Source organism: Anolis sagrei, chromosome 1 (assembly GCF_037176765.1).
Source record: "Anolis sagrei isolate rAnoSag1 chromosome 1, rAnoSag1.mat, whole genome shotgun sequence".
Classification (NCBI taxonomy): Eukaryota; Metazoa; Chordata; class Lepidosauria; order Squamata; family Dactyloidae; genus Anolis; species Anolis sagrei.
In genome coordinates this window covers 230,047,454-230,069,215 of record NC_090021.1, presented here as the reverse complement: position 1 = coordinate 230,069,215, position 21,762 = coordinate 230,047,454, and the positions used below count along the sequence as shown (strand labels likewise).

Here is a 21,762-nt window from a genome sequence, read left to right as displayed (position 1 = left end):
AGTAATGGGTGGAATGATATGGTAGACGATATATAGAGAAAAGAGCATGGGATGCAGAAATAGCAACTGAAGACAGGGAATAGCAAAGGAGTCAGTAAACAACATGAAGGAAGAATTGGAGAGGTGCGTGCATGCTTAAGAGTATGTGTGCAAATTCCTGCGTGCCTTGTTTGACAGCTGTTAAAGTGATGCAAAACACCCCTTTGTGTTTGTTCCAACAGATACCGGCAGTGTTTTCTTGAGAAGCTTTGAACATGCCAAGCTCTAAACATTTCTCAACCTGCCTGTGATGCTGAGCATTTAACTGTGGCATCATCGGCTGCAACCACCAGGTGATTATGTTTATCACAGTGCCTTGAAACAGCTTACTTGATAATTCCTGAACACCAGGCTGGAGTTGTGCAAATTTTTAAAAAATTGAATGGAAAGCTGGCTGCTTTAACGCCTACCACATTTCCCACTAGAATGAGTCATTATAAGCTCTTTTCCCACAGACATTGAAGCCAGTATGCACTGGAGGAAAGGCAAGACAGTTGCCAGGTTTAGCATCTTATTCCTTCACAGAAATGCAGCTTGCCATTTGACTATAACTTGGTTTTCCCTATACATTTCTCATGTCACTGGAATAAATAGGTGGGGTGTCACATAATATGCATGCATGTAATTAAACCTTTTCCACTCCGCAGATTTTGTAAGGAACTTCACATGGAGTGCACTTTTCCCTTCATTATTACCTCTGACAATCTTGAGAGGTAAACTAACATCTCACAGTGGAAATTGCAATCAATTACTTCCACAAGCATTGAAGTACCATACCAAAGTAGTATAGTATATAACATAACATCAAGGTAAACATTTCCCCTGACATTAAGTTTCATTGTGTCCAACTCTGTGGGAGTGGTGCTCATCTCCATTTCTAAACTGAAGAGCCGATGTTGTCTGTAAACACCTCCAAGGTCATGTGGCCAACATGACTTCATGGAACGCCGTTACCTTCCTGCTGAAGCAGTACCTATTGATCTACTCACATTTGCATGTTTTCAAACTGCTAGGTTGGCAGAAGCTGGGGCTAACAGCAGGAGCTCCCTCCGTCCTGTGCATTTGAACCACCAACCTTTTACTCAGCAAGTTCTGAAGCTTAATGGTTTATCCCACTGCATCACCAGGGGGCCCTTAATATATACCATATATAACAATTAATATACTGTACCTTCAATTTCAGCTAATTTATATAAAATAATGTATATATCCAGTCTTTCCTTAGGTAACAACTTTATGGTTAAGTTGTTTTTCTCAACTTACCCCACAAGTATTCCTTTAGAAATTTTTACTGTTGCCTGTGTTTTTAATTTTATTAAAGACAAAATACAATTTAACGAGAGAACAAATGCATAAAAATAATTCTTTAGCTCTATTAGCAAAGCAGAACATAGCAGTCTGGAGAAAGGCTTCTTACACTTTTTCCACTCATGACTCCTTTCTGCCTGAGAGGTTTTAAACATGTTTTAACAATATAGGAAAATAAAGAAGTTGTAAAAATCAAACATTTACAGAAAATAAATCAACATTTGCAAGGCTTGCTAAACAGACTGATTTTCCTTTTTGTGGAATGCAGTCAAAGAGTTTTCTGTCGAGTCCATTGTAAACACTGTACCTTGTTACTAACAGATTTGTGCAAATGTGTGTTGTTCAGAAACCCTTTCCTCTTGTCAAATTTTTCATGATCCCAAAACTGAGCTAAGGGGACCTCATTTGGTACCGGTACCCATAGCTGAAGAAGCAGTGGACTTGAGGTTGCAGGGCAGTTTCCTCCAACTTGATGTATTCTAGACATCAACTACTGTTCCTTGTATTGGGTTACAACTTCCACCATCTCCAGCAAATGGCCATGGTGCCTGGGGTGGTGAGATCCATAGAAGTGGATAGGTTGAGGACTCCTGGCTTAGTAGGATGAGAAATTGTAATAGTCACCACCAAGTTGCTACAATGTTGTTCTTGAGTACTGTAGTATTAAGAACGACCAGCAGCAAGTATTGAAGGAGAGTCCTGTGGTGGAGGCTCCTTCTTTGGAGGCTTTTAAATGGAGGCTGGATGGCCATCTATTGGGGGTGCTTTGAATGCAATTTTCCTGCTTCTTGGCAGGGGGTTGGACTGGATGACCCATGGGGTCTCTTTCAACTCAATTGTTCTATGGTTCTATGAACGTCAAACAGTTCTGAGAGGCACTAGTAAACCTTCAGCTACTGCCCAATTCCCATACATAAGCACACCCTGAAAGATCAAAGCAGGAATGCAACGTGGTGCTTGTTCACTTTGGGAGAAGACTGTAAAGATGCAAATGCTAGAGGCACATAGAATAGAGAGGATCATTAGTTGGCTAGCCAGGACATGATCAAATCCTTGGGTTGGTGCTATAAAATATTTGCAGTCTATGGAAAAGAAGGTAGTGGATCATCCATGCATTGTCTGTCTGTCCAGGAATTCCAAGTTAATGGGCTTGTCAGGCACAAGCACAATACGGGCAAGGGGCTTCACTTCAGTTTGCTGTGGGTCTGGCTTGAATAAGAATATCCGGATAAGCTGGAAAATAATAATAAAAAGGTATATAATAATTTGTCCTTAGAATCCCCTCATTTGTCATCCTGTCCTCAATGTAAATAACTAAACCTTTCCATAACTGTTGGCTTTGTTTCAAATCTCTTGTTGTACCTAGCCAGAAAAATGGCTGTCACCTGGGTATTATTATTTTAGCTACCAGAAGGGTTTTTTTTTTTTTTGCTTGCTAAGATAGGAATGGGGAAGTTGTGATGCTCCAAATGTTCTTGAACTCCAGTAGCCACCAGCACTGGACTGTGACCAGGGGTTTAGGATGATGAGAATAGACATTCCTCAACATCTAGAGAGTTGAAAGTCTCCATTCCTGCCTTGAGGTCACTGCTACTGAGGTAAAGATAAGGTAAAGGTTTTCCCCTGACATTAAGTCCAGTCGTGTCTGACTCTGAGGTGTGGTGCTCATCTCCATTTCTAAGCCGAAGAGCCGGTGTTGTCCGTAGACACCTCCAAGGTCATGTGGACAGCATGACTGCACAGAGCGCCACTACCTTCCCACCGGAGTGGTACCTATTGATCTACTCACATTTACATATTTTAGAACTGCTAGGTTGGCAGAAGCTGGGGCTGACAGCAGAAGCTCCCCCACTATTCTCTATATTTCACCTTCTGATGCACAAACCTTATGCTGATCACACTGGAAATGTATTTCTAAGAGCCACCAGGAGCAAGTGTATCATCACTGAATACATTCTGAAAATTCAGCTTGTGTACTTGACCTTAAGCCACAGCTGTAGAAGGATTGGCATGTACATTCAGGGAAGGCAGGCATAAGAAATGTGTGGCCTTCCAGGTGTTATTCAACAATTCGCACTAGATCTAGTTAGCACAGCCTATTACACTAGATGACAAGAACTAAAGTCCAATGGCAGTGGGGGGAGATCACCAGTTTCTCATCTCTGCATTATGAGGTCAAGGAAACCAAGCAATGTTATCAGATATGCCTGCCAGAAACTTACCCTGGCTAGTGCCAGATGCATCTCAAGTTCAGCAATGCGGCGTCCCGCACAGGCACGCACACCGTAGCCAAAAGGAATGGAGCTGAAGGGGTGATGAGATGATTCTCTCTGACCGCGCAGCCAGCGACTTGGTATGAACCGCTCAGGCTCTGGGAAATTGTTCTCATCATGCGAGATAGCATAATGGGCCAACACAAAGAGGGTCTGGAGTTAGCATGAAACACAAGGTTAAGAGCAGATGACACATGCTTGGTTTCCCTCTTCAACAATAAAGTCCCACAAAGCCAAATTAGAGGATGCAAAAACACTTAAAGCATATTTCAGATTGGTAAGTTTTATACTAACACTCTCATTTCCCATTATTTCAATGTAATAATTTAATATATTTATTTTAATACATATACCATAAATTGCTATACTGTAATATTGAAGATGGAGACTTGGTGCAGTCTCAGCCAACATGACCAACAATCTAATTCTCACACATATCTAGTTCTGACATGCAATGATCCTCATTTTCTTACTCCTTTCTCCTGTTTTTTTTTTCTAGCTTGAACCACCACATGAAAAAAATCCAGAGCATTATGCCAATTTGTACTTCTCAAGCATTTCTGGCCACGCAGTCTGGCTTATTCACAGATGCTAGAAGCAAAAGACTGAAAAAGTTATGTCCACTCACATCCTTTGGAAAGTGGTATCCCCCAACAACCACATCATTCTCTGCAATAACTCGGGCATTGGTGGGGACCACAGGGTAGAGCCTGAAAGGATATAAGTGGCAGAGTCATTAGGCAGCATGAGAAATAAAGGGAAATTTTCAGATACACAGAAGCACACATGAAACTGAATAGGAAAGTTTCTCAGAATTGGTCAAAGTGACAGGAGTATAAGAGAACCATTAAGAGCTTCTATATCCTTTGTCTTCAGCTTGTGATTGTTTTTTCTCCTTTGAGTAACAACAGAAACCCTTACCGGAGAGTCTCCTTGATGATGGCTTTCAGCAATGGCATCCTAGCGAGATCCTTGGCACTGGGAATCTTGTCTTTGGGTACTACATTGATCACTTCTTGGTACAAAGCTTCCTGGATGTCAGGGTTCTTAGACAGATGGTACAAGGCCCACGAGAGAGTATTGGATGTCTAAGAAGGCAAAATAAGGGGTGTAGATGCTATCTCTGAGCAACACAAGACAGGATCATTCATTAGTACAGTTGATCCTGATATAATACCGGTTGAGTATCTCTTCTTTGATTTGCTTGGAGCTAGAAGTGTTCTATGCCTCAGATTTTGGAATACGTCTATACACATAAACAGGGCTGTAGCCAGAAAAAAAATTCGGGAGGGGTTTAAATTTTCGGGGGGGGGGGTTGAAAATTTCACGGGGGGGGGTTGAAACCTGCCTCCTAGCTCACGCTGAATCAAAGAGCACAGCAGAGGGCAGAGCAGCTTTCCATAGCCTGCAGCTCCGCCCCTGTCAACCACCTCCACCAAGCCTGGCCTCCTTAATGAGAGCATTCAACACACACACGCCCCAACTTGGTTGATTCACTACATTGGCTATTGGTGCAAGTAATGACAGTGTGAATAAATTGTCAATATTTGCCTGAGATAGTGCTTACAGTTCTGGAGAGACTCTTAATTTTTTGCATCTCATAGACTTAGCATGGGGATTTGGTTAACCAGTTAAAATTCATGAGTAAACCAGGTTTTTTTTAAAAAAATCTGAAACATTTCGGGAGGGGTTTGAACCCCTAAAACCACCCCCTTGCTACAGGCCTGCACATAAACAAGTGGAGGTAATACCAAATGTTTCCAAAGATACCTTTTCCAGACATTGAAACCAGTTTATTTATTTTAAAAAAAATTATATCCTATTTGTTTTATGGAAAAGAACTCCAAGACACTTAACACAGTTAAAAGTCAATACAGAATCAACAAAATGTTTAGCACATCAAACTACAGAAGCCCACAAAAATCCTATAATGAGAATGACATGAAGTCACAGAGACTATATCCTCCATGGGACGGGGTACATCAAACACCTCTTTTGCATGATCTCTCAAACACACCCAGAGCCCCACTCAGGTAGAAAGAAATTGAGATCAAATTAAAAGAGCTGCAGCCTAGGTTCCAGGGAGTAGCTTCAGGGTGCAGGCTTTGGTTCTGGTAAAACTAATTATTACTTAGTTTTATACATATGAGTGATATTTTTGACTTATACTTAACATGTCTACTGTTATTTATTCTTTTGTGTATTATGATTTGTTTTTAAATTTTCCCCTAACTGGCATGTGTTTATTATTATTTATATTGTCTTGCTTGTTGTAAACCACTCCAAGCCCCCTTGGGGAGAGGGGGCGGGATATAAATTAAGCTTTATTTTTATTATTATTTGATACACAACAAGATTAATTCAAAGCAAACAAGATTACTATTTGATCACAAGTTGGAAACTTCCCAAGTGTCTAGGACTGTGTGATGTATCGGCAAATAATGCGTGCAGATCTGAACAGGGTGGCCTTTTGCAGCTGACAGATGGTAATTTTGTCAACACTGATTGTTTTTAAGTGCAGGCCAAGGTCTTTAGGCACTGCACCCAGTGTGCCGATCACTACTGGGACCACCTTTACCAGCTTGTGCCAGATCTTTGCAGTTCTATCTTTAAATTCTCATATTGTGTAAGCTTTTCCAGTTGCTTCTCATCAATTCTTCTGTCGCCTGGGATTGCAACATCAATGATCCATACTTTGATGATGATTATGATGAAGATGATGATGATGTAGTTGCAGAATGTGGTTCCTAAGCAAGGCTAGCTGGAGTGGGTTAGTGTCTCAAGGAGCAGGCAAAACCATGAGCAAACCAATAGCAAGAATATATCTGAAAGAAGCTTCTTTATTCCTCCTGAGGCCACTGTGGATGGGAGGCTGCCAATAAATACCAGGTGCTGTAGGCTATATTTCAGAGGAAACAGTTGGCAAAATTACCACTGGCTATTTCTCAAACCATGCCATTTATGGGGCCACCATAAGTTGACCGGATACTTGAAGTCCCATACAGATATAGCTTGACCTATTTATTTTTTTTGAGGGACTGCATTTTCCCATACCAATCTGTCTGGATTTTGAGATCTTCAAGGGAGGCTCTTCTGTCCCATCACCTTCATTGGCACATATTTTGGGAATGTGGGAGGGAACTTTTCCAATGTTTTTTCCCCAGGTTCTGGGACTCCTTTTCTAGATGGACTAGACTTGCCTTCACCATTAACAGGAAAAGGCATTTTTAATTTATGTTTTATTTTCATAGACCTTTGGGATCTGTTGGCAGTGAAAAGGTTTTTAATAGTCTGCTTTACTGATCTAATTTTTAATTTCTAAATGAATATATTTTTCAATTATTTTAGTATTAATTTGACAATTTAATTATATGTAGTGTTTCTTATCTTTTTAGTTAAGTGAATTTTCATCTGTATCTGCTTAACATTTTTCAGCTGCCTTGAAAAGTGTTGGGGAAAAAAGCCAAGAAACAAAAAAACCCTCCTCTTTGAAGTGTTTTTAAAAGCATAAACTGTAAAAGCATAAACTGTATTAAACTGTACCAGCCGATATCACCTACGCTTTGTTCTTAACCAATTACATTGAAACCTACTCAAAAAACCTTTGGACAACCCACGGTTTGTAGATCCTATTTGTTTTGGATGCCAGTCCCCAGAATCTGGACCAGAGTAGCCCTGATGGTACAGTACCTACCAGCTGAAGTCCAAAATACATGGAAGATCAAAGTGTGAGAACTACTGGTCTAAATATTGCGAAGAAGGAAAATAGATTAATGGTAGAGACATATCTGGATGAATAAGATCACTGGTTCAATCCATGGCATTTCCAATTAAAGGAATCATCTAGTATTAGATTGCTGGTTCAATCCATGGCATTTCCAATTAAAAAGATCCAGTAGTAGGTAATAGGTGAGAACTCTGCAAGAATCCCCGGAAAACTCCTGCCAGCAAAGGACTAGAAGAGGTAGGCTTCAAAATTCAATGCCCATCATCATAGTTCAGGCTATCTAGAGGTGATAGGAGCTGAAGTCCAACAATATCTGGAGGATCATAAATTGCCCATCCCTGGTATAGCTGTACAAATAACCTAATATTTCTCTATATACTTATGCTCCGGGTTGATACTCCTATGTTTCTAATGCATACTAAGGATGAAATAATTTACAAGACATTCAAACTTAATTGCAAGAAGGAGAACCTTATAATTCATCATGTAAAAGATCATCTAATGTGCCTAACTTTAACCCCAGCAAGCACATAGGTTTCTCCTTATCTTGGTGTAAGAACCAAAATTAAATAGACGAAAAGTTAAGCTCTTACGGTGTCCACACCAGCCAGAAGCAGCTCAGCTATGCTTCCATACACTTCGTCAAGGCTAAGGCGCCCACTGGACAGTAGATAAGTTAGGTAGCCTGAGACTTCCTCACCCTGTTCCAGGTGCTTCTCTAGCTCCACCATCTTCTGATCAATCAGTTTTTTCCCTAGAGCAAAAGAAGTGCATCTATTATCAGCAAGCAGCTCTCTTGTCAGGACCTGGGTATTCATCACTCATTACTGACATCTTTGTTTAGTGCCATCTTGGATACATGAGGAAACTTGCAGCAAATTAAAAACCGTCAATTACTGATGGAAGAGTGTGTGTCCCCTACCATACCTGAGCTAACTTTATAAATTGAGAACTGGTTGCATATCACTTGTAGGTTCATCTCTATATACACACTGCTGCTCCCCAGCACTTGTCACCTGAAGCAGCTACTACCATCTAGGAGAGCGTGGTTTGGAGTTTCTGACTACTACAGTGCAGGGTCCATCTGCCATGCAGAATTAATGCATTTTGAAGCTACTTTAATTGCTACAGAGCCGTGCTATGGGATCGTGGGAGTAGTAGTTTGGTGAGGAAAACTATACTTCTATATTATAGAAAAGGCTAGACATTGCAAAAATACAGCTTCCATGATCCCATAACATTGAGCCAAAGTGGTGTCAAACTGCATTAATTCCCCAGTGCAGATTCATCCTTGGTCTCAGTGAAGAGCTATTTTGGATCTCCATATTTCACGTACCAAAGGCAAAGATAGTATCCCAGCCTTCTAGGTAACGGTTCCAATAAGGCAGCACATCTCGGGTCCACTTGGGGAAGATGGTGGCAAAGACAGAGTTCTTCAGCATGTATCCAATAGCATCAATAAAGCGCTGGGTCTCTGCAGGGATCTGTTTTTCCAAACAGCCAATGCGGGTCTCAAAGAGGATGCATGAGATGCCTGTGGATGGAATGCACAGTGGAAGGAGGTACTCTCAGTGCCGTGTAAAGGGGCAGCCACACAGAGAGGACAGCTATGTAAAGGATGGAGGTAGACCAGAGAAGGAGCAGCCACAGAGAATGTGGCAAAAGGAAATTAGGAGGTCGATTACATAAAAGGCAATATCACTGAAGGAGGATTGAGTGATAATGAACCCGTCAGTGCTTGGGAGAAAAGACTGGAATGGATGAACATACATAATGGAGCAAGGCTACCCTGAGTGTCCCCCCCCCCCCCGGGGGTGAGAAGGGTGGGGTATAAATATAGGAAATAAATACAAAAAAATAAAGCTTATTACAGTTTTACTGGTAGGTAGTGACACTATTATTTGAATAATTTATCCTAACTTTCCAAGCTGGTGATGATACTACTCACTGGATGAGTCAGAAGTATCCAGATGTTGTTGGATGGTAACTCCCATCAGCCCTAACTGGCATAAACAACGCAATGAAGAAATATCCCAGCTGCAGTTCAAGGATTTTGAGAGGGCAACATTGTCCTGATATCCTCCCCTTAACATGTACTAAATCTTTTTAGTGTGTATATAAAAGTTTAATCATTATCAGTTCAAAGAGACAACTGTATACACAAAATTTGAAAGTATGGATCATGCTAATTTTTCCTTGGCCATTTTCAGTCTGAGAGACTATCAGGAGAATGTCCTATGTTTTGTGGCAGTGACCTACATCTCAACTTGTCACCACTTTCTGTGTCTTTAAAAAGGTTTTCCATATAAATCAATGTACATATCCAAACATAGCCATTCACCTTCATCAATGAAAAAAAAATCAATCCAGAAATCAATTGCCTATGCTTCGTCTCACTGGAGTCAAAATACTGGAACAGGTGCAATTCTAGTTTCACATGCCTTTCTGAAAATAAATATTGCTTCAAGTTCACCTGGTCATCATATTTCAGGATGGCAATAATAATCTGGTTCCTGGCTTCTTCCTTTATAGCTCCAGTGGGATGGCAATGTGTCTCACAGGCAACTTTTTTGCCTCCATTATATGTGTTGCAAGGAATTTCCCCAAATCACTGCAGAGTTAAAAAGGATCAGCAGGGCTGAGAACAACAATGCTAAGTATTATTTTCTTGGTGTTTAATCTGATGGCTCTAAAAATATCAACATGGAGAGGAATTTAACCTTTCCTCCTCTACTCTAATCCTCTATTAAAATCACTGCCAGTTGGATATTTCTCCCCAATGCTAAACACTATCCCAATTGAAGGAAACTTCTTCAGCACCAAACAGGGCAAGAAAGGGTTACATTTTCTCTCCATGCCTGTTTTGATGCCTTTGTGTTTTGATGCTTCTCAGCTATTCCATTTGTATATATATTTTTAAATGCCCAGTATGTGAAATGCAATTTTAGGTATGTCTAGTCTGGCTCACAACTGCAATGTCACACTTATGGATATGGGGGTCATGACAATGGTAGGGTGAGGGCTTCCTGGATCTGCCAGGGACCTTTGGGTGATGCCATAGCTTGCTGCCCCTCTCAGGTTTCCTTACAAGTCCACAACATGCAATTATGGAGAAGAGCAAACCACAGAGCACTTACTACAATGCAGTCCGAGCCCTGCCACATGCACAATGGAGGACCTCATCACAGTAGCACCAGAGGCACTCAAAGTGGCCGGCTTCTGCTCAAAGGACATTTAGTATAATGCCAAGTTTTTAACTTTGTTTTTGCTTTTAAATACATTATTACTGTATCCTCAATTTACTCCTGACACAATAAATAAATAAACTCCTTCTGACTCTAGCTCTCATCCTTCAGGTGTTTGGCAAGAAATGGATTTATAATCCATCCCCAAAACAAGATAATGCTAATGTGAAGAGTACAATATTTGGGGAAGTTTGATATTGAATGAGTTATGAAGATCCATTAAATCTACAAAAGACCCCAAATTAGTTAGAACTGGTTTGTTGACACAAATCAACAAAATATTTTCTCCCTGCAAAAGCATAGCTATCATGATGAGTGCCTGTACTTCAAAAGTTGGTTGTATTGTTTTAATCTACTGCTGTAAACCGCTCTGAGCCAAATTGGGAGTGGCGGTATACAAGTCAAATAAATAAATAAATAAATAAATAAATAAATAAATAAAATGTATCAGGTTTATGCTTCTAGCTACCTGATGTTTACAGGGCTCATTCTTCAGCTATGGACCAGCTATATAATCATAAGAATAGAATAAACACTGAAAGGTGTGTGTGTGTGTGTTTGAGAGAAAAGCTTCTTTGGAAGCTTTTAAGCAGAGGCTGGATGGCCATTTGTCAGGGGTGATTTGAATGCAATATTCCTGCTTCTTGGCAGGGGGTTGGACTGGATGGCCCATGAGGTCTCTTCCAACTCTTTGATTCTATGATTCTATAATTCTATGAGAGAGAGAGAGAGAAAGAGAAAGAAAGAGTGAGAGGGAAGAAAGGAAGGAAGGAAACAGACCACACCTTCAAGGGCGAATCGGTATAACACATTGGCTATATCTTGGATCATTACACCTGAGGGGCTCTTGCTTCTCTCATTCTCTAGGTGTATCACCAGGTCAGACACAACCTCATTGATGACATCTGCATACAACACGGCTTCAGAAGGTTTAAGCATCCTCTGGTTCAGCACCTGTCGCAGGCGGTGCCACCGCTTCCCATCCCTGAGAATGAAAGAGAGAGTTGGAGCCAAGCAAGAGACCCAATATATCCAGAAGAGTCAAGGCAGGAAACCAGTCAGCCTGGCTTTTGCTTTGCAGAGGGTCAATATCTACCTTTGGCTCTAGGTTCTTCCTTCACAGTTTTCAAATGAGCTGGGATCTCTCACTACCTGCCCAAAGTACAGGGGGAGGGGGAACCAATGTCTCTGAGGCTGCACATGGCTTACCAGGGGATTTCTCACAGTCCTCCCAGACTTCCTCAAGACCTCCCTGAAGTCCCTGTAGCAAAATCTGAACACTCAGGAGATGTATGGAGTAGCACAGTTTGCTCAGGCAGCCCCATCTGCAGAGGGCAGGAGAGTTGCTGAAGCACTTTAGATTTTTCTCTAGTACAGACTTGAAGGGTAAAGAATATTTTGTGGCCAGAAGATAAATCTTTTTTGGCCATTGTTTGTAGGGGAATTAACATCACTGCTGAAGTGGGCAAAGTCATCTGAATCTTAGTATTTGCCTCCAGAGGTCATTGAACGCATTCTATTTATATAGTCATAGAAGAAGTGCTAGTTGAAAGATTTTAGGAGCAACAGTCCCCAAAGTAACTTTTCCTAGCGCGCTCTCTCTCTCTCTCTCTCTCTCTCACACACACACCTATAACTATCTTTCCCTACAAATGACATCTTGCTATTATATAACTGAGCTTTTAAAATGTTGCAATGGCATAAACAGAGACAGTGAAAAATCCCATTTGCAATTCGGTAAACTGACTTTTTTTGACTTTCTGAAATATCAGAAAATTTGTTCAGTTCTGCATGCCAGACTACCAAATATTAGGAAGCAGGACTTCAGTGGCTATGCCCATTTCATAATCACAAAAGTCATATAAAATAGTGGGTTGCTGAGGCAGCAGATTATGCTGCCTTGGAATGTAGTGGAGTCTCCTCCTTTGGTGAGTTTTAAGCAGGGACTGGATGGTCATCTGCCAGGAGTGCTTTAATTGTGCTTTTTCTACATGGCAGGGGGTTGGACTGGATGGCCCTTGGGACCTCTTTCAACTTTATGATTCTAGACCAGACTCCTGAAGATAATGGGGACTTTAGCTAGTGGTAACTAATGGAATCTCCATTGATTTTAGTGGGCCTATTCGTTTGTAAGCACAACTCAATCTGCAACTAGCCCAGAAAGACCAACCATAATATTGAATGAACTTTAAAAGAATGCAGATTTCAGCTTTCAAATTTGACTAACACTTTTGTTAAAAAAACCAGCTACACTCACTCAGTGAAGGGGCCATAGGGGATGTGACGTTTGTCCCGGTGCTCCTTCCAAAGAGCCATGTCGCTCCGTATGGGGTACTTTCCCTCCTGGCGCACAACTTCTTCTAAGGTTTCTGCACTGCCAATATTAATATTTAAACTTGAGCCAAACCAGGATTTCCACATGGGACCGTACATCTTCTTAGAAAGGACCTGGAATAGACAGGAGCAGGGAGGGGTTAGCCATAACGTATTAATAATAATAATAATAATAATAATAAACCTTTATTTATACCCCGTTACCATCTCCCGAAGGACTCGGTGCGGCTTACAAGAGGCCGAGCCCAAATACATCAGTAAAAACAGCAACAGCAGCAATACAGACAATACATAAACTCATAAACAAAGCAATAAACAGTAACAATAACACCACGACACATTAAAAATCTATGGCAGGTTTTTATGCACCCATTTTAAGGATCCAAGTGTGTTCCTGTACATGCAAGTATTGCCCAATAGAATAAGTTAGTCATACTTCTGGTTAAAGGCCCTAAGAGCCATCACATTATATCATTATCAGCAAAATCACACCACGGCGATATTTTGTTTCCAGAGCTTTCAGTAGGAAGCAGCTAAAGGACAGGCTGGTCTATGGTGGTTGTAAAAGATGAGCTGTGAGGAAAACTAATAAGAAGAAAACCCACTCCTTTGAAATGTGCGGGTGATGTTCTGTGGATACCATGGGCTGCTAAAAAGTAAAATACAGCAGTTAAGTCTAGAGCAGTGGTTCCCAATCTTTTTTTGTTCAGAGACCACTTTGACCAGGAACCACTCTCCAACATTAGTATCAAAAGGGTTACGAATCAATTTTTAGTCAACTTTAGATTCGGTTCGGTTATTTGGGGTGCTGATTCAGAAAATTGCATTGGACAGACCACATCAGTTCTAGTTTCTGGTACAGAACATATGCCATCCAGTAGTCGCCATTTACTTGCCCACAGAAAAACATACTTAATAATGTAGAGCTGATGTGGTTGTAGTAATATTTCGTGGGTAGTCAGCCTCTCCCCTCCCGACATCCCCGTTGCCTTGGCACTATATTTATTTATTTATTTACAGTATTTATATTCCACCCTTCTCACCCACAGGGGACTCAGGGTGGATTACAATGCACATATACATGGCAAACATTCAATGCTATAGATATACAACATATATAGACAAAGAGGCAATTTAACATTCCAGCTTTTCTGGCTACATGAGGGTATGCTGGATTCCAGTCACAGGAGGAGCTGTCGCTTCACCATCCACTTGTGACACAGAGTCCTTGATGGAGTACTTCCTCATTCTTAGGCACACTGCTGGAAGGTTTTATGGTGTTGTAAATTAGTTAAATTAGCCTCCCCACATAAAGCAGTACTTAAATTTCCTACTTGACAGATGCAACTGTTTTTTGGGTTGCATAGGTCAACTGCAAGCAAGACTATTAATGGTTGGGAGCTTACTCCGACCAGGGCTGGCTTCAAACTCATGACCTCTCAGTCAACAGTGATTTAATGCAGCTGGCTACTAACTAGCTGTGCTTATAAGAGGATTTTGCAAGCCCAGTTGCTCTTATTGCCACGTGGTTTTGAAGCAATGGTGTAGTAATGGTGAAGTTGCAGACCATATTCTTGCAAACCACTGGTGGTCCACGGACTACAGTATGGGAACCACTGATCTAGAGCAAATCAAGCCCGAACTCTTCCTAGAAGCCAAGATGACTATTACATAAACTGTTGGACTTTGGTAAGGCAGATGGCAGTAGCAACTGAGGAAGACTAGATTCTAGATAGAGACACTCAATCAAGGAAGCCATGGTCCTGGGTCTGCAAGACCTGAACAGGACTGTTGAGAAGAGGAGAATTTGGAGGGTTTTCATTCATAGAGTTGGCATTAGTTGAAGTCCACAGCAGTTAACGAAAACTGAACTTGAACAGTCAGTGAGTTATCTTCCCACCAATCAGGCCAACCTGTCTTGGCAGCTATGTATCACTGCAATGTGAACATTCTGGCCTAGTTCTCAGAAATAGTCCTAATTCCACATGCAGAGTTATTCAGTTGCTGCATAGATTTTTGTTATCAGAGGACTGGCAACTTTCCCAATAAGTGTTTTGTTAAAAAGACAGAACAAAACAATACCTTGAAATCTTTGGCTTATTGCTGGCTAAGTTGAGAGAATTCCTCTGCAAGCCAAATGTCCAATGTAGCTTATAGGCTCACCCACAGGCAAGCCTTGATTATTGCTCTTCACTTTGAAGTGATCATAAAAAGCATCACTGAAAATCCCTTGGAGAGATAGGGCGGAATATAAATAAAGTTTAATTATTTATTATTTTATATGAAAATACCCAAAGTGGAGTATATGGTTTGCTCATTTATTTGTTTGCTAAATGAATACCACTGCCCTTCATCTGTGTATAAATGCCGATGTGCCTGTGTCTTCAAATTGCCTGTTGACATGCAAGATACTTCACTTAGGCAAAAAAAAAAAAAGAAGAAGAAAAAAGAAAGAAAGGCAAAGATACAGAACAGCAGACTTGTGGCTTGAGAGCAGCATGTGTGAAAAAGATCTTGAAGTCCTCATGGACAACAAGTTAAACATGAGCCAACAATGTGATGCGGCAGCAAAAAAAGCCAATGGGATTTTGGCCTGCATCAATAGGAGTCTAGTGTCTCGATCCAGGGAAGTCATGCTACCCTTCTATTCTGTCTTGGTTAGACCACGTCTGGAATTCTGTGTCCAATTCTGGGCACCACAATTGAAGGCAGATGTTGACAAGCTGGAATGTGTCCAGAGAAGGGTGACTAAAATGATCAAGAGACTGGAGAACAAGCCCTATGAGGAGCAGCTTAAAGAGCTGGGCATGTTTAGCCTGAAGAAGAGAAGGCTGAGAGGAGACATGATGAGAGCCATGGAAAAATGAGAAGAAGTCATAGGGAGGAGGGAGCAAGCTTGTTTTCTGCTTCCCTGGAGACTAGGACACGGAACAATGGCTTCAAACTACAAGAAAGGAGATTCCATCTGAACATTAGAAAGAACTTCCTGACTGTGAGAGTTGTTCAGCAGTGGAACTCTCTTCTTCAGAGTGTGGTGGAGGCAGGCCTGTAGCAAGGGGGGGGGGTGGGGTTTAGGGGTTCAACCCCCCCCCCGAAATGTTTCAGATTTTTTTAAAAAACCTGGTTTAGTCATGAATTTTAACTGGTTAACCAAATCCCCATGCTAAGTCTATGAGATGCAAAAAATTAAGAGTCCCTCCAGAACTGCAAGCACTATCTCAGGCAAATATTGACAATTTATTCACACTGTTTGGGACCCGCCTACCTGCGTGACCGCATCTCTGTGTATGAACCCACAAAATCTCTTCGTTCATCTGGAGAGGCCCTACTCACGATCCCACCTGCATCGCAAGTGCAATTGGTGGGGACGAGGGATAGGGCTTTCTCGGTGGTGGTCCCTCGACTCTGGAACTCTCTCCCTAAGGACATCAGGCAAGCCCCATCCAGGATAACTGCATGCCCATCCCCCTCCAAACACCTACCCTTTTCACCTGGTCATGTCCAGCACTTTTTAATTTTAATTATTACATTTGGCCCTGCCACAGATTTTAATTACGTCATTTATTTATTTATTTATTATTTGAACTTATATGCCGCCACTCCCCTGGGGCTCGGAGCGGTTTACAAGAACAGGCTAAAATCAAACACAATTTAAAACAATTTAAAACAATTTAAAAACAATCAGAGATCAAAGGCCCGTTGAAATAGATATGTCTTCCATGCCCTGCGGAAAGCTGATAAATCCCGCAAGGCACGGACTTCAGGTGGCAGAGTATTCCAGAGTGATGGTGCCACTGCTGTGAAGGCTCTGCGTCTGGTTGCTGTTAGACGCAAGGTCTTGACACTGGGAATTTCCAATAGATCTTGGTCATGGTGTGTTGTTAATGTTATTGCCTTGTTTTTGAGTTATTTTGCCACATTGTTGTTGTTTTTACTGTTGTATTTGGGCTCGGCCTCTTGTAAGCCGCACCGAGTCCTCCAGGAGATGGTAGCAGGGTACAAATAAAGGATTATTATTATTATTATTATTATTATTATTATTATTATTATTATTGTCATTGTGGGGTGTGTGTGTTGAATGCTCTCATTAAGGAGGCCAGACTTGGTGGAGGTGGTTGACAGGGACGGAGCTGCAGGCTATGGAAGGCTGCTCTGCTCCCTGCTGTGCTCTTTGCTTCAGCGTGAGCTAGGAGGCAGGTTTCAACCCCCCCCCCCCCGTGAAATTTTCAACCCCCCCCTCGAAATTTTCAACCCCTCCCGAATTTTTTTTCTGGCTATGGCCCTGGGTGGAGGGTCCTTCTTTGTAGGCTTTTAAACAAAGGCTGGATGGCCATCTGTCAGGGGTGCTTTGAATACAATTTTCCTGCTTTGTAGCAAGGGGTTGGACTGGATGGCCCACGAGGTCTCTTCCAACTCTATGATTCTATGATTCTATGACATATGGTGACCCAATTAATTTCACATAGATTTCTTAGGCAAAAATGCCCAGAAGTCATTTTCCTCTCCTTGGGCTGTGAGAAAATGTTTTGCAACTTTGGAGGACAAAATGTGACCTTTTAGCAGGGCAGGTATCATGTAACTGGTTTTACAGGCTAAAGAACCCTATATAATTAATTACAGTATATGGTGCAATAAAGCTTGGCTGTGGTTGCATTGTCAACTTGAATTACCGAGTGAACAAAGCACCTGTATTGTCTTCCCTTCCATTAGCATGGAATTGGAACCCCTGATGGCGCAATGGATTAAACCCTTGTGCCGGCAGGACTGAAGCGCAGGTTCGAATCTGGGGAGAGAGGGATGAACTCCCTCTATCAGCTCCAGTTCTGCATGCGGGGACATGAGAGAAGCCTCCCACAGGGGTGGTAAGACATCAAAAACATCCGGGCGTCTCCTGGGCAACATCCTTGCAGACAACCAATTCTCTCACACCAGAAGCAACTTGCAGTTTCTCAAGTTGCTTCTGACATGACAAAAAGAAGAAGAAGAAGAAGAAGAAGAAGAAGAAGCAGCAGCAGCAGCATGGAATCAATCCTTCTGAGCTGCTTGGTTAAGCATCTCCTTGCAACAATTTGGTTTTGAAAGTCTTTGTTCCCTAAACGAAACAAAGATAGCTGTGTTGCTCTCTGTGCCAACAGTTGCGTAATCTCCTTGCTGGGACCAATACAAACACAGCAAGAATTTCACTAACACTTGAATCTATTTCCTGAGGTTCTGAAAGGGATACAGAAGTATGGATCTTGTGATAAGTCATGCTGTCCTTGCCTCTGTCTGAGAATCTCTGTCTGGGAATCCATTCATTTTCTGCTAATCCTGAAGCATCGCCCTCACACGGCCCTGCCTCTTCCTATCAGAAGTCCAGTGCCAGGCAGGACTTTGTTTGACCCACAGACAACAACCCTTGGACCTCAGTAGTTAACATAGTTCTGCACTCCAGAATGAATGAAGTTTGGCCCCACTTTAACTGCCATGGCTCAATGCTATGGATTCCTGGGATTTGTGGTTTGGTGCTCTTAACAAAGAAGGTGAAAGACTGTAAAAACTGTAACTCCTGTGATTCCACAGCATTAACTTATGGCAGTCAAACTGCATTAACCTTACAGTGTGTTGTTCATTTGTTCAGTCGTCTCCGACTCTTCGTGACCTCATGGACCAGCCCACGCCAGAGCTCCCTGTCGGCCGTCACCACCCCCAGTTCCTTCAAGGTCAGTCCAGTCCAATGATGCCATCCATCCATCTTGCCCTTGGTTGGCCCCTCTTCCTTTTATCTTCCACTTTCCCCAGTATCATTGTCTTCTCTAGGCTTTGCTGTCTCCTCATGATGTGGCCAAAGTACTTCAACTTTGTCTCTAGTATCCTTCCCTCCAATGAGCAGTCGGGCTACCCTACAGTGTAGATGCACTCTAAGATTACACTTGAACATTAGGAAGAACTTCCTGATTGTAAATGTGTTCAACAGTGGAACTCTCTGCCACGGAGTCTGGTGGAAGTTCCTTCCTTGGAGGCTTTTAAACAGAAGCAGGATGGCCATCTGTTATGAGTGCTTGGATTGTGCTTTTCATGTGTGGCAGAATGAGGATAGGCTGGATATTTTTTTCCATGTCAGGAGCGACTTGGTGTGAGAGAATTGGCTGTCTGCAAGGACGTTACCCGGGGACAGTCGGATGTTTTTGCTGTTTTACCATCAGGTAATGATCACCCGGTAGCGCAGTGGATTAAAGCGCTGAGCTACTGTGCTTGTTGACCGAAAGCCCAAAGGTTCAAATCTGGGGAGCAGCGTGAGCTTCCGCTGTCAACCCCAGCTTCTGCCAACCTAGCAGTTTGAAAACATGCAAATGTGAGTAGATCAATAGGTACAATTCCAGTTGGAAGGTAACGGCGCTCCATGCAGTGATGCCGGCCACATGACCTTGGAGGTGTCTATGGACAACACCAGCTCTTCGGCTTCGAAATTGAGATGAGCACCACACTCCAGAGTCGGACACGACTGGACTTAATGTCAGGGGAAACCATTACCTTTACCTAATGGTCATGCAAGCATCAAACTAGATATAGTGTAGGAGCTCTTGATGTTTTATCATCCTTGTGGGAGGCTTATCTCATGTCCCAGCATGGGGAGCTGGAGCTGACAGAGGGAGCTCATCCGCACTCTCCTTGCATTTGAACCTCTGACCCATTGCACCACTGGGAGCTGGATGGTCCCTGGGGTATCTCCCAACTCTGTAATTCTATGATCCTAAGAGGAAGTACACCTAGTAAAGAGTGTTACACAATCCTAGTATCCGATAGTATTGAGCCAGGGCACCTAAAGTGGGGCCAAACTGCCTAACGAGTAACACCGAACATGTTTCAATCCCTCCGCACTGCTACTAAGAGCAAAGGGCAATCGTTCTGCTCCACACCTTGCTGTTCTTGCTCCTGAAATGCCAGGAGGAGAGGGCTGGAGTCCTAAAAGAGAGCTCCCCTTTTCTTCCAAGGCCAGGTGAGTCTTTAGGGTAGGCATGGGCAAACTGGGGCCCTCTGGGTGTTTTGGACTTCAACTCCCACAATCCCTAACAGCCTACTGGCTGTTATGAATTGTGAGAGTTGAAGTCCAAAACACCCGGAGGGCCCAAGATTGCCCATGCTTGTTCTAGGGCAGTGGTTCTCAACCTTCTGAATGCCGTGACCCCTTAATACAGTTCCTCATGTAGTGGTAACCTCCCCAACCATAAAATTACTTTTGTTGCTACTTCATAACTGTAATTTTGCGACTGTTATGAATCGTCATGTAAATATCTGATATGCAGGATGTATTTTCATTCACTGGACCAAACTGGGCACAAATACCTGATACGCTCATATTTGAATACTGGTGGGATGGGGGGGTTGATTTTGTCATTTGGGAGTTGTAGTTGCTGGGATTTATAGTTCACCTACAATCAACGAGCATTCTGAACTCCACCCATGATGGAATTGAACCAAACTTGGCATACCAAACTCCCATGACCAACAGAAAATACTGGAAGGGTTTGGTGGGCATTGACCTTGAGTTTGGGAGTTGTAGTCCACCTACATTCAGAGAGCATGGTGGACTCAAACAATGGTGGATCTGGACCAAACTTGGCACGAATACTCAATATGCCCAAATGTGAACACTGGTGGAGTTTGGGGGAAATAGACCTTGACCTTTGAGAGTTGTAGTTACTGGGATTTATAGTTCACTGACAATCAAAGATAGAACTGGGCCAAACTTCGCCCACAGAACCCCCCATACTAACAGAAAATACCGTGTTTTCTGATGGTCTTTGATGACACCTCTGACGCCCCCTCGCGATCCCCCAAGGACCCCGACCCCCAGGTTGAGAAACGCTGTTCTAGGGGGTCTGCAAGGGCCAGGGAGTGCGCCATCAGACCCCTCTCCGCTCCCTCCGCGGACCCACCTGCAGGCGGTGAGTGTGCAGCAAGTAGCCCCGGGCGAAGAGCAAGTAGTGCGACTTGAGGGGTCCGGGCCCCGGCAGCTCCTCCGGCCGCTTCAGGCGCTCCTCGCTCCGGGAGGCGGGGGCGGAGGCTGCTGCTGCTGCCGCCTGTGCGAGGCCCCGGCAGCCTCCTTGAGGGCGGCCCAGAGAGCCCCCCGGGCCCCGCAGGCAGCGCCCCAGCCTCCCGCCCAGCCTGGCCATGGCTCCGCAGCGAGGGAAAGCGGGCGAGAAGAGGAGGAGGAGGAGGAGGAGGAGGAGGCGGGAGCTAGCGGCAGGCAGGCGGGAGGGGGGAGCCCTTCACAAAGCCCTCTTTCCGCAGCGGCGGCGGTCGGGTAACTCGAGGTCAAGCTGCCTGCTTCCCTTTTTCGAAAGGAAACGACTCTCCAGCTGTTCAAGCCAAGTGGGCTGTTCTCATTACAAGCCAGCCTAGCAGTAGAAGCGAGTGCAACCTGACACCGCTTGGACTGGCGGGCCTCGATGCTATGGAGTCATAAGAACTACAACTCCCACGATGCCATATTAGGCACCACAGTTGAAGAGAGATACTGAGAAGCTGAAATGTGTCCAGAGGAGGGCGACTCACATGATCAAGGATCTGGAGAATAAGCTCTATGAGGAGCGGCTTAAAGAGCTAGGCATGTTTAGTCTAAAGAAGAGAAGGCTAAGAGGAGACATGCTGAGGGCCATGTATAAATGTGTGAGGGGAAGTCACAGGGAGGAGGGAGCAAGCTTGTTTTCTGCTGCCCTGGAGACTAGGACACAGAACAATGGCTTCAAACTACAGGAAAGGAGATTCCACCTGAACATGAGGAAGAACTTCCTGACTGTGAGAGCTGTTCAGCAGTGGAACTCTCTGCCCCGGAGTGTGGTGGAAGCTCCTT

The 21,762-nt window shown here is 43.2% G+C and overlaps 1 protein-coding gene across 1 annotated transcript; it reads right to left on the bottom strand.

Annotated features, from left to right (window-relative positions):
* Positions 1-1,324: 1,324 nt before the first annotated feature.
* CYP27A1 (cytochrome P450 family 27 subfamily A member 1) lies at positions 1,325-21,257 on the bottom strand. Its single transcript, XM_060773221.2, has 9 exons — positions 20,846-21,257; positions 12,850-13,040; positions 11,378-11,577; positions 8,684-8,881; positions 7,941-8,101; positions 4,542-4,708; positions 4,249-4,330; positions 3,570-3,773; positions 1,325-2,580 (listed from the first exon to the last, which is right to left on the bottom strand). Exons 1-9 carry the CDS (start codon positions 21,080-21,082, stop codon positions 2,452-2,454), a joined length of 1,569 nt encoding a protein of 522 aa, XP_060629204.2. The 5' UTR covers positions 21,083-21,257; the 3' UTR covers positions 1,325-2,451.
* Positions 21,258-21,762: the final 505 nt, after the last annotated feature.